This window comes from Tachyglossus aculeatus, unplaced genomic scaffold (assembly GCF_015852505.1).
Source record: "Tachyglossus aculeatus isolate mTacAcu1 unplaced genomic scaffold, mTacAcu1.pri scaffold_138_arrow_ctg1, whole genome shotgun sequence".
Classification (NCBI taxonomy): Eukaryota; Metazoa; Chordata; class Mammalia; order Monotremata; family Tachyglossidae; genus Tachyglossus; species Tachyglossus aculeatus.
Genome location: NW_024044865.1, coordinates 842,445 through 870,023, shown reverse-complemented (window position 1 = coordinate 870,023; position 27,579 = coordinate 842,445). Strand labels below are relative to the sequence as shown.

Here is a 27,579-nt window from a genome sequence, read left to right as displayed (position 1 = left end):
GAGAAGTTGGGATGGTGGAATGAGTCCAGGAATCAGTGGGAGCCTTTTTCCCCTTCTGGATGTACCCAAGTAAAGAGGGACTGATTCTGCTCATATGACCCCAGGGAAATTGAGAGCTTACCTGATTGTTGGGTGATTTCCATCACCAGGGTGGAGGAGGCAGACTACTGGTATTTGGGTAATGGGAAATTATGTTGGATTTGCGGAGAACATATAAACATAACCATGATCACTTTTAATTATAATATTAATGCTGCCTGTGCTAATTAAATGCTCGTTTGTACTAATATGTCTTTAGTAAGGTTGAGCGTTGGTAATCATATCGACCTGTCCAGATGGGAGCGGCATGGACAGCATACCCTCCTCTGGGACGTTCCAACGAATATAGTGGATTCAGTAGCTTGGCCGGAGCAAGTGGAGGAGGCCACAAAAGTGATACGATAAGCCCTGGCAGATGCACAACAAGATTAGAATCGCACCGCACTCCACCTAACCAAAGCCGGACTTCAGATACAAACACTGAACCTAAAGATGGTGACAGACTGCGGGTGGGTCTCATGGCTGTAGAGGTGCGGGAGTGTAGGAGCGGGATATTGGTCCCAGTGGATCGTGCTAGGGTGCATCGTGCTAGGGTGCATCGTGCTCTGTGCAGCTTTGGTGCTAGGATGTCGTTAGTTGAGTAGGCCCTCCACCAAAACTATCGTGGTCCACATCTCCAGATTGCTCTAGGCGTAGGTGGAGGTGAAGGGGTAGAATGTGGGGGGAGTGCACCCTCCCTCCGCCTGAGCAACACACAACAAAGACAGAACAGCTACATTACAAGGTTGCGGAACTGTCCCAAAAAGAAATACATCCTGGGAATATGGGGAGGGCTAACCGGTACGAGAGGGTTTCATATATGAGATATTGATACTATTTTTAGTTGTAGGTGTTTAGACCGAGCCCTGCAGAGCCTGGGCTCTGATCTCTGATCTCTGATCTCCCATCCTCGTGTCTCTCCCCACTTCAATCCATACTTCATGCTTCTGCCTCGATTGTCTTTGTCCAGAAACTCTCTGGGCATGTTACTCCCCTCCTCTAAAATTTCCAGTAGCTACCAATCAATCTGCGCATCAGGAAGAAACTCCTCACGCTCGACTTCAAGGCTCTCCATCACCTCGCCCCCTCCTACCTCACCTCCCTTCTCTCCTTCTACAGCCCAGACCGCACCCTCCACTACTCTGCCGCTAATCTCCTCACCGTGCCTCGTTCTCGCCTGTCCGGCCATCGACCCCCGGTCCACGTCATCCCCCGGACCTGGAATGCCCTCCCTCTGCCCATCCGCCAAGCTAGCTCTTTTCCTCCCTTCAAGACCCTACTGAGGCCTTCCCAGACTGAGCCCCTTCCTTCCTCTCCCCCTCGTCCCCCTCTCCATTCCCCCATCTTACCTCCTTCCCTTCCCCACAGCACCTGTATATATGTATATATGTTTGTACATATTTATTACTCTATTTATTTATTTATTAATTTTACTTGTACATATCTATTCTATTTATTTTATTTTGTTAGTATGTTTGGTTTTGTTCTCTGTCTCCCCCTTTTAGACTGTGAGCCCACTGTTGGGTAGGGACTGTCTCTATATGTTGCCAACTTGTACTTCCCAAGCGCTTAGTACAGTGCTCTGCACACAGTAAGCGCTCAATAAATACGACTGATTGATTGATTGATTGATTTAAGGATGCCACTATTGAGATTTTTACTTGGCTACATAAGTGTGACTAACAATTCCTTCCACACTGTGGCCATATAAAGATACTCCCTTCCCCCTTTTTGGATATTTGATAAGTGCCTACTATGAGTCAGGCACTCTTCTAAGCACTGGGGTAGATACAAGATGGTCAGGTTGGACACAGTCCGCGTTCTAAATGGGACTGATAGTTTTAATCCCCATTTTACAGGAGAGGTAACTGAGGCACAGAGGAGTCAAGTAACTTGCCCAAGGTCACACAGCAGACAAGTAGCAGAGCTCGGATTAGAAAACAGTTCTTCTGACTCCCTGGCCCTTTGCTACACTATCGCATTTGTCATCCCCAGTTTTAACCAGTGAATCAATGCCGTGTATGGAGCACTTACTATGTGCAAAGCACTGAATTAAACACTTAAACAATAATAGCAATTTTGGCATTTGTTAAGCATTTACTATGTGCCAAACACTGTTCTAAGCACTGGCATAGGTACAAGGTAATCAGGTTGCCCGACGTGGGGCTCACAGTCTTAATCCCCATTTTACAGATGAGGCAATTGAGGCACAGAGAAGTTAAGTGACTTGCCCCAGATCACATAGCCAGGATTAGAACACACATCCTCTGACTCCCAAGTCCATTCTCTTTCCATTAAGCCACGCTGCTGGGAAAGTACAACATAATAGAGTTCGTAGAAATGATGTTGGAACACAAGGACTTTATTTGTAACTGCTGAATGCCAGGCTGATCTGTCAGCTTCTGCTGTCTCCCCGATGATAGACACTATGCCACATCATCTGGGGCTTTGTTTCTCTTGATCTTGAAAGCGTTTCTGCTTCTGATAAATTGATTAATTGATTCTATTGCCCACCCTGCTCATGGTTACCTTATTTCAGCTCACCCAAGGGCAGATGTTTGGGTTTCTTGGGTCATCCATTTTCCTACAACGCCCCACCAAGTGAAACAAACAAAGGGACCAGAGACGCTTTGGCCAATCAATCACTCAGTGCTATTTATCAAGCGTTTACATAAGGAGCAATGTTGTAAGTGCTTGGGAGATTGTGACACTTTGATGCCGATGGATTGCCAGTTTCCCAAGGCCACGTTATTTGTGACGCTCTCTAGTCATTGGATACTAAGTATTGCTTATAGGCAGGGTTTTTGGAACTTCTCTAGAAGTCAGATGTGGCATCTGTTCGTTATGGTATTTGTTAAGCATATACTATGTGTCTCATGCTGTTCTAAGCACTGGGGTAGATAGACATTTATCAGATTAGACGCAGTCTCTGTCCCACATGGGATTCACAGCCAAAGTACTTGGGAGAACAGGCATTGAATACCTATTTATAGTTGAGGGAACTGACGCACAGAAAAGTTAAGTGCTTTGACCAAGGTCACACAACAGGCAAGGGGCAGGGGTGGGACTAGAGCCCAGATCCTCTGACTCCCAGCCCCATGGTTTTTCCAGTAGACCATGCCGTTTCTCTCTTTCGTGCAATATAATTACTCCATTATAATTGCTCCATCTATCTTCAGATTCATTTGGATCTGGATATCATGTAGGCTCCCACTCTCTAAAAGGAAGCCTTAATGGTCTTGATTCTGTTTTCTACTTCTTTTTCTATTTTTGCATCATTTAAGGATGTGAAGAATTGAGTGTCAGTATTTAGGTCGGTGTCACTGTTGGAGATTCTTTTTTGTGTATAGGGTGGAAAATAACCTTGATTTTCAAATTAATTGTTAGTCCACAGCAATTTGCTGACAGGTGGTTCCCTGGAGAAGTGGTCCCTAGAAAGAGCTCAAGCCCGAGAATCAGCGGACTTGAGTTCTAATCTTGGCCCTGCCATATCATCATCATCATCAATCGTATTTATTGAGCGCTTACTGTGTGCAGAGCACTGTACTAAGCGCTTGGGAAGTACAAGTTGGCAACATATAGAGACAGTCCCTACCCAACAGTGGGCTCACAGTCTAAAAGGGGGAGACAGAGAACAAAACCAAACATACTAACAAAATAAAATAAATAGAATAGATATGTACAAGTAAAATAAAATAAATAAATAGAGTAATAAATATGCACAAGCATATATACATATATACAGGTGCTGTGGGGAAGAGAAGGAGGTAAGATGGGGGGATGGAGAGGGGGACGAGGGGGAGAGGAAGGAAGGGGCTCAGTCTGGGAAGGCCTCCTGGAGGAGGTGAGCTCTCAGTAGGGCCTTGAAGGGAGGAAGAGAGCTCTCTTGGCGGATGGGCAGAGGAAGGGCATTCCAGGCCCCGGGGATGACGTGGGCCGGGGATCGATGGCGGGACAGGCGAGAACGAGGTACGGTGAGGAGATTAGCAGTACAGGAGTGGAGGGTGCGGGGTCGGCTGTAGAAGGAGAGAAGGGAGGTGAGGTAGGAGGGGGCGAGGTGATGGAGAGCCTTGAAGCCTAAGGTGAGGAGTTTCTGCCTGATGTGCAGATTGATTGGTAGCCACTGGAGATTTTTGAGGAGGGGAGTAATATGCCCAGAGCGTTTCTGGACAAAGATAATCCGGGCAGCAGCATGAAGTATGCCATACGTCTCCTGTGTGACCTTAGGTAAGTCACTTAACTTCTCTATGCCTCAGTGACCTCATCTACAAATGTAATGTCTGTTTCCCCTTAAAGACTGTAAGGTCCTCATGGGCGGGGATCATGTATACCCATTATGCTGTACTGTCATTTTCTAGGTTCTTCATTCAGTGTTCTGCACACAGTAAGCATTCAGTAAATACTATTGAATGATCTCAGAACCTTTTCTGACCCATTATTCAGTAGAGCTATAGGTAGAGAAACGGAGTGTTTCAGTGGAAAGAGCACGGTCTTTGGAGTCAGAGGTCATGGGTTCAAATCCAGACCCTGCCAATTGTCAGTTGTGTGATTTTGGGAAAGACACAACTTCTCTGAGCCTCAGTTCCCTCATCTGTAAAATGTGGGTTAAAATTGTGAGTCCCACGTGGGACACCCTGATAACCTTGTATCTCTCCAGAGCTTAGAACAGTGCTTTGCATATAGTAAGCGCTTAACAAATACCACACTATTATTGTTATTAAAGCACCCTCTCAGGATCGCATCTGGAGAATTTCCAGTACTCTACCAATCTCGACTATGGGAGGGAGAGTCAAACAGAGGCCTACTCATTCCATTCCTAGCTTGGGCATTAGCTATGCCCGAGCTCGAGCTGCCGAACGCTGCCGAGCTCGAGCTTATGCTCGAGCTGCCGAACGCTGCTGGCGAAAGTCTAAACACCATGCCAACCTCGTTCACTTCAAGTTTATCCTTTCCTGCCTTAACTCAGCCCTCTCTTCTGCCAGACAAAACTATTTCTCCTCCCTTATTGACACCCATGCCCATCACCCCCGCCAGCTCTTCCGTACATTCAACTCCCTTCTCAGGCCCCCGGTTCCTCCCCCTCCTCCTTCCCTCACCCCCAACGATCTGGCCTCCTACTTCATTAACAAAATTAGATCCATCAGGTCCGACCTCCCCAAAGTCTCTTCCCCCCTTTCTCCAACCCCCCGGCACTCAACATTCTCTGCTACTCTCCCATCCTTCCCAGTGGTATCCTCAGAGGAACTCTCCTCCCTCCTCTCAAGTGCTACTCCGGCCACCTGTGCTTCTGACCCCATTCCCTCTCATCTTATGAAATCTCTCGCTCCATCCCTTCTCCCCTCCTTAACTTCCATCTTCAACCGCTCACTCTCCACTGGTTCCTTCCCCTCTGCCTTCAAACATGCCCATGTCTCTCCCATCCTAAAAAAACCCTCTCTTGACCCCACCTCACCTTCTAGTTATCGTCCCATATCCCTCCTACCATTCCTTTCCAAACTCCTTGAACGAGTTGTCTACACGCGCTGCCTAGAATTCCTCAACAACAACTCTCTCCTCGACCCCCTCCAGTCTGGCTTCCGTCCCCTTCATTCCACGGAAACTGCGCTCTCAAAGGTCACCAATGACCTCCTGCTTGCCAAATCCAACGGCTCATACTCTGTCCTAATCCTCCTCGACCTCTCAGCTGCCTTTGACACTGTGGACCACCCCCTTCTCCTCAACACGTTATCTGACCTTGGCTTCACAGACTCCGTCCTCTCCTGGTTCTCCTCTTATCTCTCCGGTCGTTCTTTCTCAGTCTCTTTTGCAGGCTCCTCCTCCCCCTCCCATCCTCTTACTGTGGGAGTTCCCCAAGGTTCAGTGCTTGGTCCCCTTCTGTTCTCAATCTACACTCACTCCCTTGGTGACCTCATTCGCTCCCACGGCTTCAACTATCACCTCTACGCTGATGACACCCAGATCTACATCTCTGCCCCTGCTCTCTCCCCCTCCCTCCAGGCTCGCATCTCCTCCTGCCTTCAGGACATCTCCATCTGGATGTCCGCCCGCCACCTAAAGCTCAACATGTCGAAGACTGAGCTCCTTGTCTTCCCTCCCAAACCTTGTCCTCTCCCTGACTTTCCCATCTCTGTTGACGGCACTACCATCCTTCCCGTCTCACAAGCCCGCAACCTTGGTGTCATCCTCGACTCCGCTCTCTCATTCACCCCTCACATCCAAGCCGTCACCAAAACCTGCCGGTCTCAGCTCCGCAACATTGCCAAGATCCGCCCTTTCCTCTCCATCCAAACCGCTACCCTGCTAATTCAAGCTCTCATCCTATCCCGTCTGGACTACTGCACTAGCCTTCTCTCTGATCTCCCATCCTCGTGTCTCTCTCCACTTCAATCCATACTTCATGCTGCTGCCCGGATTATCTTTGTCCAGAAACGCTCTGGACATATCACTCCCCTCCTCAAAAACCTCCAATGGCTACCGATCAATCTGCGCATCAGGCAGAAACTCCTCACCCTGGGCTTCAAGGCTCTCCATCACCTCGCCCCCTCCTACCTCACCTCCCTTCTCTCCTTCTACTGCCCAGCCCGCACCCTCCGCTCCTCCACCACTAATCTCCTCACTGTACCTCGCTCTCGCCTGTCCCGCCATCGACCCCCGGCCCACGTCATCCCCCGGGCCTGGAATGCCCTCCCTCTGCCCATCCGCCAAGCTAGCTCTCTTCCTCCCTTCAAGGCCCTGCTGAGAGCTCACCTCCTCCAGGAGGCCTTCCCAGATTGAGCCCCTTCTTTCCTCTCCCCCTCGTCCCCCTCTCCATCCCCCCGCCTTACCGCCTTCCCCTCCCCACAGCACCTGTATATATGTATATATGGTTGTACATATTTATTACTCTGTTTATTTATTTATTTATTTATTTTACTTGTACATTTCTATCCTACTTATTTTATTTTGTTGGTATGTTTGGTTCTGTTCTCTGTCTCCCCCTTTTAGACTGTGAGCCCACTATCGGGTAGGGACTGTCTCTATGTGATGCCAATTTGTACTTCCCAAGCGCTTAGTACAGTGCTCTGCACATAGTAAGCGCTCAATAAATACGATTGATTGATTGATTGATTGATTAGCTAGGAGTGGAAAACAATCTGCTACATATCAAAACTCACCTGTGTTGGGAAGCAGCGGCATGAGAGAGAGTTGAGAGTGGAGAATCATTTACTGAGAAGAAGATGCAATGGCAGACCACTTCTGTACTTCTACCAAGAAAGCTCTCTATATATGTTACCAGAGCGATTGCAGATGGAGGTGGGGCAATCTGGGAGAGAGGTGTCCATGGAGTCTCTGTGAGTGGGAGACAACTCAACATCCACAAGACAGTAGGGTAAAACCACCCCCAAATTAAAAAGAATCTCTCATTGAATTACAATGTATGCTACCAGTGGGCAGGGAAGGCATGGCTTCTTTACATTTCCCAATCCCAAACACCTAGTACAATGAACCGCGTTTAGTGGAGTGCACTCCGTGTTCAATGAATATTTTGTCAGAGTAGTTCTTGCAGTGTCCATTATTATTGTTAAGTGCTTACTACAAGTCAGCTATTGTAGTAAGTGCTGAGGTAGACACAAGCTAATCAGCTAGGACATGGTCCCTGTTTCACATGGAGTACACAGCCTAAGTAGGAGGGAGAAGAGATATTTCACCCTCAATTTACAGATGAGGCAACAGAGACTTTAAGTGATTTGCTCAAGGTCACACAACAAGCCACTGGCAGAGCAGCGATTAGAATCCACTTCCTCTGACTTCCCGGCCTATGCTCTTTCCATTAGACCAGGCTCCTCCTCATCGTTTAATGACACTCCTTCCCTTTATTCTCTATGCTTGCATTAGGAAAGGCTATAAATGAACGACAAGTAATCAGAGGATGGTGGTAAAACAGCATCTAAAACTAGAAGATATACAAATGATCAAAGAAATGATGTTCACTTGGCCTCTGACCTAAAATCGATAAAAATAATCGACCAAGTTTCCCTTGATCAGTACAGTGTGTGTTCTCCAAAAAAGCGGGCAAGAACATTCTGAAGCTGATTTTCTCATTTATATTAATGACACCTCCCAAGTTGCCACTTATTCAAGGGCAAAAGTCACTGTTTTGCTCAGTGACTTTCTAATGGCATTTATCATCTCTGCATTTCTCAATGTGTAGGTATAGGGATTTAGTATGGGGGTTATCATTGTATAAATTACTGCAACAGCCTTGATAACGGATGAAGTAGTTGTGTGCTGCATATATTCAAAGATGCATGGAATAAAGAAGAAAATGACAACAGTGAAGTGGGAGGCACAGGTGGAGAGAGCTTTGAGTCTACCCACGGCACTGTGGGTCTTCAGGGAGTGCAAGATGAAGGCATAGAAAATCATCAACAGCATAAAGATCAACATGCACATGCCACTACTGTTAGCAGCAACCAGCACACTCAAGGTGTGAGAATCGGAGCAGACCAGTTTCAGCAAGGGGTATAAATCGCACATAAAGTGGTCGATGACATTGGGGCCACAGAATGGTAAATGTGCCAAGAAGAGATTTTGAACTGTGGTGTGAAGGAAGCCTCCGGATCAGGCCAAGGCCACCAGTGAACTACAGAGATGTCTGCTCATGATGGCCGTGTAGTGCGACGGCTTACATATCGCCACATAACGGTCATAGGCCATCACCATGAGGAGAATAATTTCAGCCTCAGAAAAAATATGCTCTCCAAAGACCTGGGTCATACAGCCTTTGAAGTAGATGATTTTCTTTCCAGAGAGGTAGTCAATGATCAGTTTAGGTGTATTGACTGAGGAATAGCAGGCATCAAAGAACGACAAGTGAGCCAGAGAGAAATACATGGAGGAGTCCAGAGTCTGACTGGAAGCTACGGTTACCACAATGATCAGGTTTCCAACCACGGTGACTATGTAGATGATTAAAAACAAAACAGAGATAATTTTCTGCATACCTGGGTCCTGTGTAAGTCCCAGTAGAATAGATTCTGTCACATTGTTTTCATTCTCCATCAACTCGAGATAGGCACTCAGTACACAAGTGAGAGCTGCAGATTTGGTAATGAGAATGGTGATCCTTGTTAGGTTTGTCTTGAGATGATTAAACGATGCTTCATAAAGGAGCTCAAAACACTTTCATTCATTAACTAATTCATTCAATAGAATTTATTGAGCACTTACTGTGTGTAGAGCACTGTATTAAGCACTTGGAAGTACAATTCAGCAATGAAGAGAGACAATCCCTGCCCACATAGTGATTACAGTCCAGAAGGGGGGAGACAGATGTCAAAACAAGTAAACAGGCATCACTATAAATAAATAGAATTATAGAGATATACACATCAAAAGAAGTAAACAGGCATCAATATAAATAAATAGAATTATAAACGTACATATATACATATATAGATAAGTGCTAAATCATGGGATTTATAGTGGGAGCCCATCCATTTTTATCCTGCCTTCTTCTCTGAATCAAGGCAGTAGGGAGGAGACTCCTGGGTCTCTTTCCTACCAGAAACGTGCAATTTGGAGCTGAATGCTGATGAAAAATAACCCACTCCAGCTTCAAGCCTTGCTGTTCCTGCTAGGGCATGCTGATATCCTTCAACAACTAGAAGGGACAGCTAGGAAGCATCCAAAATCAGGGTCTTCCTGGACGAATTGTGAAATACAGTCAACGGGACAGCATACAGTAGCCTTCACATCAGCGTCCTTTCCATAGATAACAAACTTCCCAATTGTCTGTTCTCTTAACTGCCAGTTGATTAATGCATTTATGGCTACAGAAATGGACTCAAGACTAATATTTCCCAGATCTCTAAAAAGACTCATAAAGACTTAGTTTGAGTTGCAAATCTAACACCAACCACATAGGAAGCCTGCATGACTTAATAATAATGATAATGATGGCAATAATAATAATGTGCCACACACGGTGCTAAACCATGGCATACATACAGGATACAGGATACAGATACAGGAATTCCAAGACTGAACTCCTTGTCTTCCCTCCCAAACCCTGCCCTCTCCCTGACTTTCCCATCTCTGTTGACGGCACTACCATCCGTCCCATCTCACAAGCCCGCAAACTTGGTGTCATCCTCGACTCCGCTCTCTCATTCACCCCTCACATCCAAGCGGTCACAAAAACCTGCCTGTCTCAGCTCCACAACATTGCCAAGATCCGCCCTTTCCTCTCTATACAAACAGCTACTCTGCTCGTTCAAGCTCTCATCCTGTCCTGTCTGGACTACTGCAGCAGCCTTCTCTCTGATCTCCCATCCTCGTGTCTCTCTCCACTTCAATCAATCAATCAATCAATCAATCGTATTTATTGAGCGCTTACTATGTGCAGAGCACTGTACTAAGCGCTTGGGAAGTACAAATTGGCAACACATAGAGACAGTCCCTACCCAACAGTGGGCTCACAGTCTAAAAGGGGGAGACAGAGAACAGAACCAAACATACCAACAAAATAAAATAAATAGGATAGAAATGTACAAGTAAAATAAATAAATAAATAAATAGAGTAATAAATATGTGCAACCATACAACAACAACAATATGTTCAATCCATACTTCATGCTGCTGCCTCGATTGTCTTTGTCCAGAAACGCTCTGGGCATGTTACTCCCCTCCTCAAAAATCTCCAGTGGCTACCAATCAATCTGCGCATCAGGCAGAAACTTCTCAACCTGGGCTTCAAGGCTCTCCATCACCTCGCCCCCTCCTACCTCACCTCCCTTCTCTCCTTCTACAGCCCACCCCGCACCCTCCACTCCTCCGCTGCTAATCTCTTCACCGTGCCTCGTTCTCGCCTGTCCCGCCATCGACCCCCGGTCCACGTCATCCCCCGGGCCTGGAATGCCCTCCCTCTGCCCATCTGCCAAGCTAGCTCTCTTCCTCCCTTCAAGGCCCTACTGAGAGCTCACCTCCTCCAGGAGGCCTTTCCATACTGAGCCCCTTCCTTCCTCTCCCCCTCGTCCCCCTCTCCATCCCCCCATCTTACCTCCTTCCCTTCCCCACAGCACCTGCATATATGTATATATGTTTGTACATATTTATTACTCTATTTATTTATTTATTTATTTTACTTGTACATATCTATTCTATTTATTTTATTTTGTTAGTATGTTTGGTTTTGTTCTCTGTCTCCCCCTTTTAGATTGTGAGCCCGCTGTTGGGTAGGGACTGTCTCTATGTGTTGCTGACTTGTACTTCCCAAGCGCTTAGTACAGTGCTCTGCACACAGTAAGCTCTCAATAAATACGATTGATTGATAATTATACAGGATGCAATCTCTATTCCAGATGGGTCTCATAGTCTAAGGGGAAAGGAGAACAGCAGACATGAGAAGCAATGTGACCTATTGGATAGAACATGGGCTTTGGACTTAGAAGGACCTAGGTTTTAATCCCAGTTCTGCCACTTGTCTCCTGAGTGACCTTGGGCAAATCACTGCACTGCTTGGTGACTCAGGTTCCTCATCTGTAAAATGGAGATTAAGGCTGTGACGCTCGGGTAGGACGAGAACTGTGTCCAACCGGATTAGCTTGCAAATACTCCAGCACTCAGTACAGTGCCTGGCACCCAGTAAGCATTTAGTAAATACCATAAAAACATAGCAAAGTCAGAATTAGAACACAGATCTCCTGACTCCCCATCTCTTTCCATTAAGTCACATTGCTTCTAATTGCTCTTCTCCTGGGGGTTCACTAAATCCCCAACCCCAGGATGTGGGGAGCACCATTGAAACATGAAGGTGTTAGGTTCAAAACAGCTCAAAGGAAATACTTCTTCATGCAGCAATTGGGGCGTACCTAGTGAGCAAAGGAAGTTGTGCAGGCACAGAGTGTTGGGAGCTTTTTAATAGGATTTGAACTAATTTGTGGACAAATTCAAAATTGGTTGCACTAGAGGGAAAGTTATGGTTATATGGGGAAAAGAAATGAATGTTACAAAGATCCTAAACATTAGGATCAGATGAGGTAACTGAGGCATAGAGAAGCTAGGTGGCTTGCCCAAAGTCATACAGCAGGCAAGTGGTGGAGTCTTCTGATTTCCAGGCCCGTGTTCCAGCTACTACACCGTGACAGCAGTGGACAGAGAGAAAGGTTGGTGAACCGGGGATTTCTAAGGAAGTGAGAGGAAACCACCCAAAACCTCACACAGCCACTGAACGCACACACAAACAGGGAAGCAAAGGGAGAGAGAGTCATAAATGGAGTCACAGAAGGATTCATAAAGGCAAAAACCGAATCTCAGGTGGGCAGAGACAGTGTCAGAGCCAAAGAGCCATAAAGTACCAGAATACGAAGACACGGAGAGAAGTTCAGAAAGAACAGAGAAAACAATATAAAAACAATATATTTTACAAAGCATTTGAAGATTTGAAGACCAGTAAAGCTAAAGGCCCAGCAAACGTGTTTATATTGCCAATAATCTAGCTTTAGTTCAGGTTCATAAATCCACTTTCTAAGGCTGATCTATTTCACCAGCGTGAGGAAAAAACATCAGACAAGAAATTCTTAAAATCTTCCCTAGCCGGAGTCGGTCCAGTTACTGGTATTCTATGCCAGGCTCTTTTACCTCTCCTCTCTCAGCTATGCATGTTTCATAAAGCTCTGTTATGAGACCCCTCTGTATCTACGCCCATTCTCTCTTGGTGCTTACCCACTTTCATAGTTTCAGCTACCACCTCCATATGGAAAACTCCACAGAGCACATATGTATGTATCTGTAATCATGTATTTATTTGTATATAATTATTCATATTAATGTCCATCTACCGCTCTAAACTGTGAGCTCATTGTGGGCAGGAAATAGTTCTGTGTTTATATTGTACTCTCCCAAGTGATTAGTACTGTGCTTTGCACACAGTAAGTGCTCAATAAATACAAGTGAATGAATGAATTAACTCCCAAATTAACTTCTTTAGCCCTACCCCTCATGCTTAACCTGCGATCCCACAACTCTCTTGCCTCCAAGACATTTCAACGTGGACATCCCACTGGCCCCTTGATCACCATCATCATCAATGGCATTAACTAAGCGCTTACTATGCATCGAGTATTGAACTAAGCACTTGGAAGAGTACAATTCAACATCTGGCAGACATGTTCCCTGCCCACGGTGAGCTTACACACTAGAGGGGGAGAAAGACATTAGTATAAATAAATAATTTATAATATATAATTTAAAGATATGTACAGAAGTGTCATGTCTTTATTTACTATTTTCGAGGTGCTATGTACAGTCTTTACTTCCTGTGGGTACTCAGTAAATATTACTACCACTCCTTCTTCTCCCCTTTATTCTCCTCCCCTCTTCCTCCCCTCCTCCTATTACTATTACTAGAGAAGCAGCGTGACTTAGTGGAAAACACTTGGGCTTGGGAGTCAGAGGATGTAGGTTCTAATCCCGGCTCTGCCATTTATCAGCTGTGTGACTTTGGGCAAGTCACTTAACTTCTCTGGGCCTCAGTTACCTCATTTGTAAAATGAAGATTAAAACTGTGAGCCCCACGTGGGACAATCTGATTACCTTGTATCTACCCCAGCACTCAGAACAGTACTTGGCACATAGTAAGTGCTTAACAAATACCATTATTATTATTATTGTTATCATTATTATTATTATTACTGTTTTAGAGGATCTGAGAAGACAGTGACCAGAAAAGGCAGAATGATTTTATTTTCTTAAAGAACTGCCTCCAACAGGAAAAGATTCTGGTGCTCATACCAGTGAAGGGGTTTGAGCCCACAAAGGAAATGGGAACCAGAAATGTTATAGCAAACCTTTCTGAATATGTACCAGACATCCTGCTAAACAATCAGTCAACCAATCAATCATATTTATTGAGCACTTACTGTGGGCATAGCATTGTACTAAGCACTTGGGAGAGTGTAATTTAACAGAATTGATAGTTATGTTTTCTGCTTATACTGAGAATCTAGTTGAGGAGGAGAAAGATGTTTATATAAATAAATTAAGGATATGCACTTAAATGCTGTGGGGCTGAGGGAGGGGTGAATAAAGGGTGCAAATCCAAGTGCAGAAGGGATGCAGAAAGAAGTGGGAGAAGAGGAAATCAGGGCTTCTTTGGGCTAGGCCTTTTGAAGATGTGCCTTCAAAAAGACTTGATTTGGGGGAATAAGAGTTTGTGTAACTAATCTGCAGCCAACCTTTCACTGAGAAATAACTCAAGTAAGAAAAGTTTGATGTAAATGAATGTCAGATCTTGATAGCCTAACCTGACTAACTCTCATAATCAGAGTTGGATTGGTGTGAGATTTCAACAAGAAGAATGAATTCTATCTCTTTGCTTTTACTTAATATATTTTCATCCAACTTTCAATATCACCTCTTGGTTAATGTATCATTTTACCATACTGGATTGATCCTTAAATCACTTCAGTCCTGTGTTCAAATACTGATTTCCAAACATTCTCTTATCAGTGTGTATCAGTGAACACCAATGTACACCTCTCACAGGATTTCCATCCAAAGCATTATTTTCACAGTTCAAGGAGATGCCTCAAGGTTTCTTTGACATTTTTCGATCGAGGATGAATTTCTGGACAATAATATTACTCAGTAATATTGAGAAGTAGTGTTTCTTTGTGGATAAAGCACAGGCCTGGAAGTCAGAAGGACTTGAGTTTTAATCTGAGCCCTGCCCCTTCTTCTGTTGTGACCTTGGGCAAGTCGCTTAACTTTTCTGGGTCTCAATTACCCCACCTGTAAAGTGGGGATTAAGATTGTGAGTTCCATGTGGGACATGGGTTGTGTCCATCCTGATTAGCTTGTATCTACCTTAGCCCTTAGAACAGTGCGTGGTGCATAATAAACGTGTAACAAATACCATAAAACAATATAAACAAAATTTAGGTGAACATGTGACTATCCACAATCAGATGATTTGTGATGCCCCACACCCATAAGGCCTTTACAATGAGACTATAAAAATTTGCACAGAGTCACAGCATTATCTGTAGAATTAGTAAGCATATTTTTGAGAATCAGGGTAATGGCAAAATATCACAGAAAATAGTAAGAACGAATCCTTTTTAGTTAAATGGCTTCAGAAGAGATAAAAAAAAAGAAATTTAGGAATAAACTGTAAAAGACAATGAGGTGGGAATCCTTACCTTGAGTTGCTGTTGTGGATCTTTATGCTCTTTGGTGAATTTAGGGTTTTACCATCCGAGCTCATAGATCTTCACATGATAAAGCTGCTTTAGAGAGGAAGGACACAGTGCACTTTTGGGGTAGATAGGTTGGCTATGTGGTCAGAAAACAAGTAAATTATTTAGGTAAAACTTCTCAGGGTAATCAAGCTCAGCTGGCAGCTGGCCTACCACGTTCAGTTCACAAAGATCGTGTGATCGTGTGCTGTGACAGAGGGCTGAATGCCTGGAGGACAGCTCACTGACCTTCCTCTTTGCAAATCTGTAGCTGCAGAAAATAGGAAAGACCACTAGGAAGAGACCTTTTATTAATGCCTCTCTATCCCTCCTTCCAGTCTATAACTTCACAGGATTCTCTTTGAGCTGCAGACAGATATTTAAAGGGGATCCCATACAAGTTTACAGCTCTATTATAGTGTTTAGGATTCTCTCTCCTTCTCTCAGAGGAGTTACTTTTTTTTCTTGAAGCATGTGTCAAAGCAGTTAAACCCTGAGCTATTTAGGAGATTATCTGTGTCTCTGCCTAATCAACTCCTTTAATTTAGGAGCTGCCCTGGGGCCAGTGATGCTGAGTCAGATTCTCCAGATGCGTGTGCAAGATATATGGGTGTGCCAAAATGCACACACATGTCTGTAGGCCATGCACCTTACCTAGATAGGTAGCAGCCCCGGAACCTTGGGGAAGCAGTGTGGCATAGTGGATAGAGCATGGGCATGTGAGTCAAGAGGTCATAGGTTCTGATTCTGGCCATGCCACCTGTCCGCTATGGGCCTAGGGCAAGTCACTTCACTTCTCTGGGCCTCGGTTACTTCATCTGGAAAATGGGGATTGAGACTGTGAACCCCATTCATTCATTCATTCATTCATTCAATCGCATTTATTGAGCTCTTACTGTGTGCAGAGCACTGTACTACGCGCTTGGGAAGTACAAGTCAGCAACATATAGAGACGGCCCCTACCCAACAACGGGCCATGTGGGTCAGGGACTGTGCCCATCCCTATTAGCTTGTATTCCCCCCAGCACTTCATACATTGCCTGGCACCTAGTAACGGTTTAAGAAATACCGTTATTATTATTATTATTATTATTATTATTATTATTATTATTATCATCATCATCATTATTATTATTATTACCCCGAGTGAAACAGCGATATGGAGACCTGGGGAAATTTCTGGGTGCATGGATTGGGCTGTTGGCTACAGTTCTCCCTGACTTTCAATCAATCAGTCAATGGTATTCATTCATTCAATCGTATTTATTGAGCGCTTACTTTGTGCAAAGCACTGTACTAAGTGCATATTTATAGATCACTTACTGTATACAGAGCACTGTGCCAAGCAATACAATAAAAGGAGGAGGTGTCAGTTTCCTTCTCACTCCCCAGTGTCACTTTCGCATTATCCCTCCTCCCCCTTCCCTTTCCTTTCTCTCCTTTGAAGCCCATATTAATCGCCTCTACCACCCCCTCTAGATTCTTGTAGCCGTCATCCACCACCCGGCCGGCCCCACCTCCAACTTCTTTAACGATTTTGATCCCTTTCTCACCTTCCTTCTCTTCTTTTACTTGTCCAATCTGATCCTTGGAGACTTCAACATCCACATGGATGTGACTGGTGAATCCTCTGCCGCCCGCCTTCTAACTCTCCTTGACGCTACCTACCTCTTGCTCCACCCCAATTCGCCCAGTCACCAGCCTGGTCCCACCATCGACCTCATCATCTCCTACCGCTGCACTATCTCCACCCTCGCCAACTCTGAAATCCCTTTCTCTGATCATAACATTCTCACCTGCCTCCCCACTCGCACTCCTCCCCCCTGTTAATCTATATTACTACCTCTCAGAGACCTCCACTCTCTCGACCACATCCATTTCTCAGCGGATCACACCCCACCTCGCCTCCTTATCCTTTCTACCCAATCTTGATGACCAGATTACTGCTCTCAACTCCACCCTCTCTACTCAACTCAACTCGCTCGCTCCCCTTTCCCTCCGCCGCTCTCGTACCACTAATCCACAGTCTTGTATCACTCACACTGTCAGCCGCCTTCGCTCTTATGCTCGAGCTGCTGAATGCTGCTGGCGAAAGTCTAAACACCAAGCCAAACGTGGTCACTTCAAGTTTATCCTTTCCTGCCTTAACACTGCCCTCTCCTCTGCCATGCAAAACTATTTCCCCTCCCTTGTTGACACCCATGCCCATCATCCCCGTCAGCTCTGTACATTTAACTCCCTTCTCAGGCCCCCATTCCTCCCCCTCCTCCTTCCCTCACCCCCAACGATCTGGCCTCCTATTTCACTAATAAAATTAAATCTATCAGTTCTGAGCTCCCCAAAGTCACTCCTCCCCCTTCTCCAACGCCCCCCTTGCTCTCAACTCTCTCCGCTACTATCCCATCCTTCCCAGAAGTATCTTCAAATGAGATCTCCTCCCTCCTCTGAAGTGCTACCCCATCCACCTGCGCTTAAGACCCCATTGCCTCTCATCTTATGAAATCTCTCGCCCCTTCCTTCCTCCCCTCCTTGACGTCCATCTTCAACCAGTCACTCTCCTCTGCTTCCTTCCCCTCTGCCTTCAAACATGCCCACGTTTTACCATCCTAAAAGAACCCCTCTGTTGACCCCACCTCCCATTCTAGTTATCTCCCTATCTCCCTCCTACCCTTCCTTTCAAAACTCCTTGAACGAATCTTCTACACTTGCTGCCTTGAATTCCTCAACGCCAACTCTCTCCTTGACCCCCTCCATTTTGGCTTCCGTCCCCTACACTCCATGGACACTGCCCTCTCAAAGATCACCAATGACCTCCTTCTTTCCAAATCCAACGGCTCCTACCTTATCCTAATCCTCCTTGTCCTCTCAGTTGCCTTCGACGCTGTGGACCACACCCTACTCCTCAACACGCTATCCAACCTTGGCTTGACAGACTCTATCTTCTCCTGGTTCTCCTCTTATCTCTCTGGTCGTTCGTTCTCAGTCTCCTTTGCGGGCTCCTCCTCGGGTCAGTTCTTAGTTCCCTTCTGTTCTCTATCTACACTCACTCCCTTGGTGAACTCATTCGCTCCCACGGCTTCAACTATCATCTCTACGGTGATGACACCCAAATCTACATCTCTGTCCCTGCTCTCTCTCCCTCCCTCCAGGCTCGTAGCTCCTCCGGCCTTCAGGGCATCTCCATCTGGATTTCTCCCCACCATCTAAAACTCAATATGTCCAAGACTGAACTTCTTATCTTCCCTCCAACCCCTGCCCTCTCCCTGACGTTCGCAACACTGTAGACAGCAGTACCATCCTTCCCGTTTCACAAGCCAGCAACCCTGGTGTCATCCTCGATTCTGCTCTCTCGTTCACCCCACACATCCAATCTGTCACCAAACCCTGCCAGGCTCACCTCCAAAACATCGCCAAGATCCGCCCTTTCCTCTCCATCCAAATCGCTACCTTGCTGGTTCAATCTCTTATCCTGTCCCGACTGGATTACTGCATCAGCCTCCTCTCTGATCTCCCATCGTCCTGTCTCTTCCCACTTCAGTCTATATTTCAATCTGCTGCTCGGAACATCTTTGTGCAGAAACGCTCTGGGCATGTTACTACCCTCCTCAAAAATCTCCAGTGGCTGCCTGTCAACCTACGAATCAAGCAAAAACTCCTCAGTCTCAGCTTCAAGGCCCTCCATCACCTTACCCGCTCTTACCTCACTCCCCTTTCTCTCCTTCTACAACCTTGCCCGCATCCTCTGCTCCTCTGTTGCTAGCCCCCTCACCGTACCTCGTTCAATCAATCGATCAATCGTATTTATTGAGTGCTTACTATTTGCAGAGCACTGTACTAAGTGCTTGGGAAGTACAAGTTGGCAACATATAGAGACGGTCCCTACTCAACAGTGGGCTCACAATCTAGAAGAGGGAGACAGAGAACAAAACAAAACATATCAACAAAATAAAATAAATAGAATAGATATGTACAAGTAAAATAAATAAATAAATAGAGTAATAAATACGTACAAACATATATACATATATGCAGGTGCTGTGGGGTAGAGAAGGAGGTAAGGCGGGAGGGATGGAGAGGGGGAGGAGGGGGAGAGAAAGGAGGGGGCTCAGTCTGGTAAGGCCTCCTGGAGGAGGTGAGCTCTCAGTAGGGCTTTGAAGGAAGGAAGAGAGCTAGCTTGGTGGAAGTGCGGAGGGAGGGCATGCCAGGCCAGGGGGATGACGTGGGCTGGAGTTCAACGGCCGGACAGGCGAGAACGAGGCACGGTGAGAAGATTAGCGGCAGAGGAGCAGAGGGTGCGGAGTGGGCTGGAGAAGGAGAGAAGGGAGGTGAGGTAGGAGGCGGCGATGTGAAGGAGAGACTTGAAGCTGAGGGTGAGGAGTTTCTGCCTGATGCGCAGGTTGATTGGTAGCCACTGGAGATTTTTGAGGAGGGGAGTAACATGCCCAGAGCGTTTCTGGACAAAGACAATCCAGGTAGCGGCGTGAAGTATGAATTGAAGTTGGGAGAGACAAGAGGATGGGAGATGGGAGAGGAGGCTGATACAGTAGTCCAGACGGGATAGGATGTGAGCTTAAACGAGCAGGGTAACGGTTTGAATGGAGAGGAAGGGGCAGATCTTGGCAATGTTGTGGAGCTGAGACAGGCAGGTTCTGGTGATGGCTTGGATGTGAGGGGTGAACGAAAGACCGGAGTCGAGGATGACACCAATGTAGGAGGCTTGTGATACGGGAAGGATGGTAGTGCCGTCAACAGTGATGGGAAAATGAGAGAGAGGGCAGGGTTTGGGAGGGAAGACAAGGAGTTCAGTCTTGGACATGTTGAGTTTTAGGTGGCGGACAGACATCCAGATGGAGATATCCTGAAGGCAGGAGGATATGCGAGCCTGGAGGGAGGGGGAAAGAGCAGGGGCAGAGATCTAGATTTGGGTGTCATCAGCGTAGAGATGATAGTTGAAGCCGTGGGAGCGAATGAGGTCACCAAGGGAGTGAGTGTAGACCGAGAACAGAAGGGGACCAATAACAGAACCTTGAGGGACCACCACAGTAAGGGGATGGGAGGGGGAGGAGGAGCCTGCAAAAGAGACTGAGAATGAACGGCCGGAGAGATAAGAGGAGAACCAGGAGAGGACGGAGTCTGTGAAGCCGAGGTTGGATAGCGTGTTGAGGGGAAGCGGGTGGTCCACAGTGTGGAAGGCAGCTGAGAGTTCGAGGAGGATTAGGATAGAGTATGAGCCGTTGTATTTGGCAAGCAGGAGGTCATTGGTGACCTTTGAGAGGGCAGTTCCCGTGGAATGTAGGGGACGGAAGCCAGACTGGAGGGTGTCGAGGAGAGAGTTGTTGTTGAGGAATTCGAGGCAGCGCGTGTAGACGACTCGTTCAAGGAGTTTGGAAAGGAATGGTAGGAGGGAGATGGGGTGATAACTAGAAGGTGAGGTGGGGTCAAGAGAGGTTTTTAGGATGGGCGAGACATGGGCATGTTTGAAGGCAGAAGGGAAGGAACCAGTGGAGAGTGAGCGGTTGAAGATGTAAATTAAGGAGGGGAGGAGGGACGGAGCGAGAGATTTCATGAGATGAGAGGGAATAGGGTCAGAAGCACAGGTGGCCGGAGTAGCACTTGAGAGGAGGGAGGAGAGCTCCTCTGAGGATACTGCTGGGAAGGATGGGAGAATAGTAGAAAGTGTTGAGAGCCGGGGGGTTTGAGAAGTGGGGGGAGTGACTTTGGGGAGGTCAGACCCGATGGATTTAATTTTATTAATGAAGTAGGAGGCCAGATCTTTAGGGGTGAGGGAAGGAGGAGGGGGGGGAACCGGGGGTCTGAGAAGGGAGTTGAATGTATGGAAGAGCTGACGGGGATGCTGGGCATGGGTGTCAATAAGGGAGGATAAATAGTTTTGTCTGGCAGAGGAGAGAGCTGAGTTAAGGCAGGAAAGGATAAACTTGAAGTGAACGAGGTTGGCATTGTGTTTAGACTTTCGCCAGCAGCGTTCGGCAGCTCGAGCATACGAGCGAAGGATGTGGACAGTGACAGTGATCCAGGGCTGTGGGTTAGTGGTACGAGAGCGGCGAAGGGAAAGGGGAGCGAGTGAGTCTAGCTGAGTAGAAAGTGTAGAGTTGAGAGCAGTAATCTGATCATCAAGATTGGGTAGAGAGGAGAGGGAGGCGAGGTGGGTGTGAGGCGCTCAGAAAGATGGATGGGGTCAAGAGTGCAGAGATCTCTGTGAGGGAGTAATATGGATTTACAGGGGAAAGGATTGTGAGTGAGGAGGCAGGTCAGAAGATTATGATCAGAGAGAGGGATTTCAGAGTTGGTGAGGGTGGACACAATGCAGCGGTAGGAGATGATGAGGTCGAGGGTATGACCAAGTTGGTGAGTGGGCGAGGTGGGGTGGAGCAAGAGGTTGGCAGCGTTAAGGAGAGGTAGAAGGCGGGCAGCAGAGGAGTCACGAAGGATATCCATGTGGATGTTAAAGTCTCCGAGGATCAGAGTGGGCATGGAAAAGGAGAGAAGGAAGGTGAGAAAGGGATCAAAATCACTGAAGAAGTTTGAGGTGGGGCCGGGGTGGCAGTAGATAACGGCTACAAGAATCTGGAGGGGGTGGTAGAGGTGAATAATGTGGGCTTCAAAGAAAGGCAAGGAAAGGGAAGGTGGAGGAGGGATGGTGAGAAAGCGATATTGGGGCACGAGAAGAAAACCGACACCTCCTCCTTTTCTGGTGAGTCTGGGGGAGTGGGAGAAGAATAGGCCTCCACTAGAGAGAGCAGCAGAAGAGACCGTGTCGTCCGGAGACAACCACGTTTCAGTTAGGGCGAGGAGGAGTAGAGAGCTGGAAAGGAATAGGTCCAGGATGAAAGGCATCTTATTTTTAACGGAGCGGGGGTTCCAGAGGCCACACTTGGCAGTAGCTGTCGAGGGAGGGGAGGGAGGGGGAAGGGTGCGAGGGGTTGTGAGGGTTTGGATTGGGATGAGTTGGCGGGGGCCTAGGCGGGGAGAGTGGGAAGAGGGGGGGCGATGGGAAAGGAGAACTGGGATGGGGTGGGGGCAGGGAGGAGGAGAGGGAGGGGGCTGGGAGGCAGGAGTGGAGGATTGGCGCTGGTACAGAGAGACCCTTGGTAGGGGGTGAGGGGGAGTGGTCTTGGTGGGAGAGAAGGAAGGAAAAAGCTGGGTGGGAGAGGGGAAGGGGAAGGTGAGGAATGGGAATGGTAGTTAGGAGCAAGGGAATTGAAAGTTCACGGTGAGGTCAGCCGGGAGAGTGACAGTACAGTGGGAAGTTAACAATTGAGATGCAGAAGCGATAAAACAGTAGCAATGATATAAATAGGCGATGGCATCACAGAGGGTAGTTAACGATTAACATGCTATGGCAATAAAAAAATTGGCAGATAATGATGTCACAGAGAGCAGATACAAACTATTACGTGCTGGAGTAAGGTGGACCTGTTAAGGGGGTCAGGGAGCAGAGATACCTGGGGAGAGGAGTGAACAGCCAAATAGCATGGGAGGGCTGAGTAGGTGCGAATGAGGTTGTCGTTGACGTAACTTGGTGATAACAAGGGCCTTTCTCCCGCGGGAGGGGTCGGGGAGAGTCAGTCAGGTCCGGACCGGGAAGGAGGGGATAGGGGGCACTTTAAGGAAGGTCGCTTAAGTGGTGGTGGGGGGGAGCAGTTCTCCCCTGCCCCGCCGTCGACCCCCGTCCCACGTCCTTCCTCTGGCCTGGAATGCCCTCCTTCCACACATCCGCCAAGCTAGGTCTCTTCCTCCCTTCAAAGCCCTACTGAGAGCTCAACTACTCCAGGAGGCCTTCCCAGACCGAGCCCCCATTTTCCTCTCCTCATCCCGATCCCCCCCGCCCTACCTCCTTCCCCTCTCCACAGCACTTGTAAATGTATGCGGATTTATTACTCTATTTAGTCTACTTGTACATATTTACTATTTCATTTATTTTGTTAATGATGTGCATATAGCTTTCTTTCTATTTGTTCTGACGATTTTGACGGCTGTCTACATGTTTTGTTCCGTTGTCTGTCTCCCTCTTCTAGACTGTGAGCCCAGTACTGGGTAAGGATCATCTCTATCTGTTGCCTATTTGTACAGCCCAAGTGCTTAGTAGAGGGCTCTGCACACAGTAAGCGCTCAATAAATGCGATTGAATGAATGCAGGAATCCAATTCAATAAAATACATAATACAATGCAATAACATTGATGTAAACTATCTCGTACCTACAATGAACTTACAGTCTTCTGAAGTGGAGTAAAAGGTCATCAGTCTCCCCCCATCCCCTTCATATTTTCAGTCTGGATGGCTAGATTGTCATTAGGTCCTTTCTCTAAAATCTTCATCTTCTCACCTGGGCTTCTCATAAAGTTCTCCCTGAGTATACAATGCCTAGCTCTTCTCAGATTAAACTTTCTCAAGCCATCACTATGACCCAATCCCTTGCTGCCTCACTCTCCCTCTGTTCTCTGTCCCACTATCTCTCTGTCATGTAAGAAGACAATTTTGTTCTACCTGTTCTGATCACTGTCTTCTCAGACACCTTCTGCCCTTGTAGTAGCTAGAGCAGTTAGACTTTTAGCTCCACGTGTGTCTGAACCGATTAACTTGTATCCATTCCAGCGCTTTTCGTCAGTCATTGTTTTACATAGTTACTATCTAGGAAGAGCCTTGAAATAGTCATGAAATATGTGATGTAACAATTGTCATAAAAATGCAAATTTTCAACTGTATGGTGTTTCCAGTGACAGTGCATGGATCCGAAGGCTGGACAGTGAAAAAACAGGATAGAAAAAAAGATCAATTCTTTTGAAATGTGGTGTTGAAGAAGGCTTTTGTGAATGCCGTGGACTGCCCAAAAACAAACAAACGGATTTTGGAGCAAACTGAACCAAAGTGGTATTTGGAAGGCCAAATGACTTCACTGAGATTAGCATATTTTGGACACATAATCAGGAGGACTAATTCTCTAGAGAAGACACTAATGCTAAGAAAATTCCATGGAAAACGTGGAAGAGGCAGACCGGCAGCTAGATGGATAGAGACCATAACAACGGTAATGGAAGAAGCATTAGGATGGTTGTGGATTACGGCAAAGAACAGGACGTTCTGGAGAAAGTATAACCATGGAGTCACTATGATACAAAAATTAATCGACGGCACTAAATAATAATAATAAATGAGTCCTACAGTGTTCTGCATATAGTAACCCTTTAACAAAAACCATAATTAGTAGTAGTAATTGTAGGCAGTAGTAATAGTAGTTGTATTTCTTGAGTGCCCACTGGCTCTGATGCGCTATACAGCCCAAACTAGAGCCCACGCCCTGAATTGTGACCTCATCCTACACCTGAGGGAGGAGAATTTAGAAGGTACGTCAGTATCTCTCCCTGCCCACCACTCATTATACACACATTCCATTCAACTAGCCCCCCCGCCCCCCAACCTGCCCGGATAGCTCCATTTCCCACAAGGAAATCACGGTCTTAATCCCCATTTAACGAATGAGGTAACTGAGGCACAGAGCAGTGACTTGCCCAGGGTCCCACAAGGAAGAAATGGCAGAGCTGAAATTAGAACCCAGATTCTCTGACGCCCAAGCCTGTGCTCAATCCACTAGGCCATGCTGTTTCTGAGCCATTCCAAGTCTGCAAAAAGATTGACTGATGATAGCAGCCTGTGCCATTAGTTCTTCCGAGAGTTTCACGGTGTCGGTTGGGGTAATTAATTCTCACTCGACTCTCAGTTATGTAGACTACTCTGTCATATAGGATGAGACTTTGCACCAGGAGAGGCATTTTCCATTTTTGAGCAAGACTGTGAAGTATGACGGGAAGCCTCAATGCCTTGGTCATCACCTCCAGATAGAGCCACAATGTCCCTCTGAAGTGCTTCTAGGACTGATTAATCAAATGCTTAACAGCTTCTAGGCTGTGAGCCCACTCTTCTAGACTGTGAGCCCAATCTTCTAGACTGTGAGCCCACTGTTGGGTAGGGACCGCCTTTACATGTTGCCAACTTGTACTTCCCAAGCGCTTAGTACAGTGTTCTGCACCCAGTAAGCGCTCAATAAATACGATTGATTGATTGATTGATTGATTCTTGGGTCTTCTTCTGTGATGGCACTTGGAACCAATACATTCTCTATCAGGTAATAGCTTGTGTCACCGAGAGAAAGGTAAACACTGACAAATTTGTCCCATTCCCTGCTTTTCTCTCGCCATCACAAGCACCTCTGTCTTTTCCTTTTCTCTCTTTTTTTGTAAATGGTATTTGTTAAGTGCTTACTATGTTCCAGGCACTGTAGTAAGCACTGAGGTGGATACAACATAATCAAGTTGGACACAGTCCCTGTTCCTCATGGGGCTTAAAGCCTTAACCCCCATTTTACAGATGAGGGAACTGAGACACAGAGAAGTGAAGTGATTTGCCCAAGGTCACACAGCAGGTAAGTGGAGAAGCTGGGATAAGAACCCGGATCCTCTGATTCCCAGGCCTGCATTCTTTCCAGAGAGTCATGTTGCTTCTCGCAGTGGACCTAGACTGGTCCCTAACAACTCTCATTTTCAGGAGCAGATGCAGACGTATGCAAACCTTGATCCCTCACATTGGACACTGACCTATTTAAGCAGCTTTCTTAGGGCTGGAATAGTTTGCCAAGCAGTCTCAATACCTCTGATTTGATCCTGGTCTCCTCCAAGTTGTTTTGTTTTCTGATTTGCTTAATCTAGTGCAGAATCAATGAATGAAGCACACTGCCTTCATAGCTAAGCATCATGATATGTATGTGGAATGCTATCACAGATCATTCTTCCCAATACGGCCCCTCTCCCGATTGTTGATTGGAGAAATATTTGGCATTGGTTTGTTTTGCAATTCACAAGGAATTCCCATCTTCTATTTCCTGATTCGCAGGAATCAAATTAGGAAACACCCCATTCTACTGTTAATGCTTATGATATGCCTGGTACAATGTGATATTCAGTGGAGCTACAGGAAAAATAGAATAGGAAAAAGACAACATTCTGTTGCTAAAGAAACATTTATTTTATTCTTTAAACTAGAACAGGTATGACTGCACTATTGAGCAGACTCCTCTCATTTCTCCTCATTTGAGATGAGAGAAAGATAAAAAATGAAAGCATCTGTAGCAGGAGCAAAATCAGCCTCTTATCATGTTAAGGTTGCTAAATAAGCTGAAGTGAGGATGAATACCTCTATGGCTAAGAGGCTCTTTAGTAGTTCACGAAGTGGTATTTATTGAGCACCTACTGAATGCAATATTCATTCATTCAATCGCATTTATTGAGCACTTACCTTGTGCAGAGCACTGTACTAAGCACTTGGAAAATACGATTTGGCAACAGACAGAGACAATCCCTACCCAACAACGGGCTCACAGTCTAGAAGGGGGAGACAGACAAAATAAAACAAGTAGACAGGCATCGATACCAACAAAATAGCAATCAAAATAGCAATAAACTGTAACAAGCTCTTGGGAAATACAACAGACATGTAAGACATGAACTCCACTGAGCTTTGAATGCCCTGTACAGTTTTCCTAAAAATATTACCAGAAATCCATGCTTGCCACTTCCTTCACTTGGACAAATATCACCATTTTCACGGGGTAATGCCTATTTATCTTCAGAAGTCACTTTCCTGCTCCATAGTTTCCCGACGGCGTTTTTCATCTGGACATTTCTCAGGGCGTAGATGAGGGGGTTTAGCATAGGGATTATAATCGTGTAAAATACTGCAATAGCTTTATCCATGAGGAAGGTGGAGGCGGGCCGCATATATATAAATATACATGGAGCGAAGAACAGGACAATGATAGTGATGTGGGAGATGCAGGTCGAGAGCGCTTTGCGCCTACCTTCTTTACTGTGTGTTTTCAGTGAGCGCAGGATCATGACATAGGAAATCGTCCACGCGACAAAGTTTAATAGACAGATCAACCCACTGTTGGTGGCTACAAAGAGGCCGAGGGTGTGGGTGCCCGTGCAGGCAAGGTTCAGCAAAGGGTTCAAATCACAAAGGAAGTGATCGATGATGTTGGGGCCACAGAAGGGTAAATCGACCATTTTTACTTAAATGAGTCGACGATCAGTTTAGGTGTGTTGATTGAAGAATAGTAGGCATTGACAAATGACAAATAAGGCAGAAAGAAATACATGGGGGAGTCCAGAGTCTTCCTGATGGTTATGGTTATCACAACGATCAGATTTCCCACCATGGTGATGATGTAGATGATTAGAACGACAACAAAGATGACTTTCTGCATCCTT

General features: G+C 46.3%; 1 protein-coding gene across 1 annotated transcript; it reads right to left on the bottom strand.

The window, feature by feature from the left end:
* Nucleotides 1-671: 671 nt before the first annotated feature.
* On the bottom strand, nucleotides 672-27,375 carry LOC119923057 (olfactory receptor 4C12-like). Its single transcript, XM_038742623.1, has 4 exons — nucleotides 27,168-27,375; nucleotides 8,706-8,900; nucleotides 8,437-8,654; nucleotides 672-725 (listed from the first exon to the last, which is right to left on the bottom strand). Exons 1-4 carry the CDS (start codon nucleotides 27,373-27,375, stop codon nucleotides 672-674), a joined length of 675 nt encoding a protein of 224 aa, XP_038598551.1.
* Between the last annotated feature and the right edge of the window lie 204 nt (nucleotides 27,376-27,579).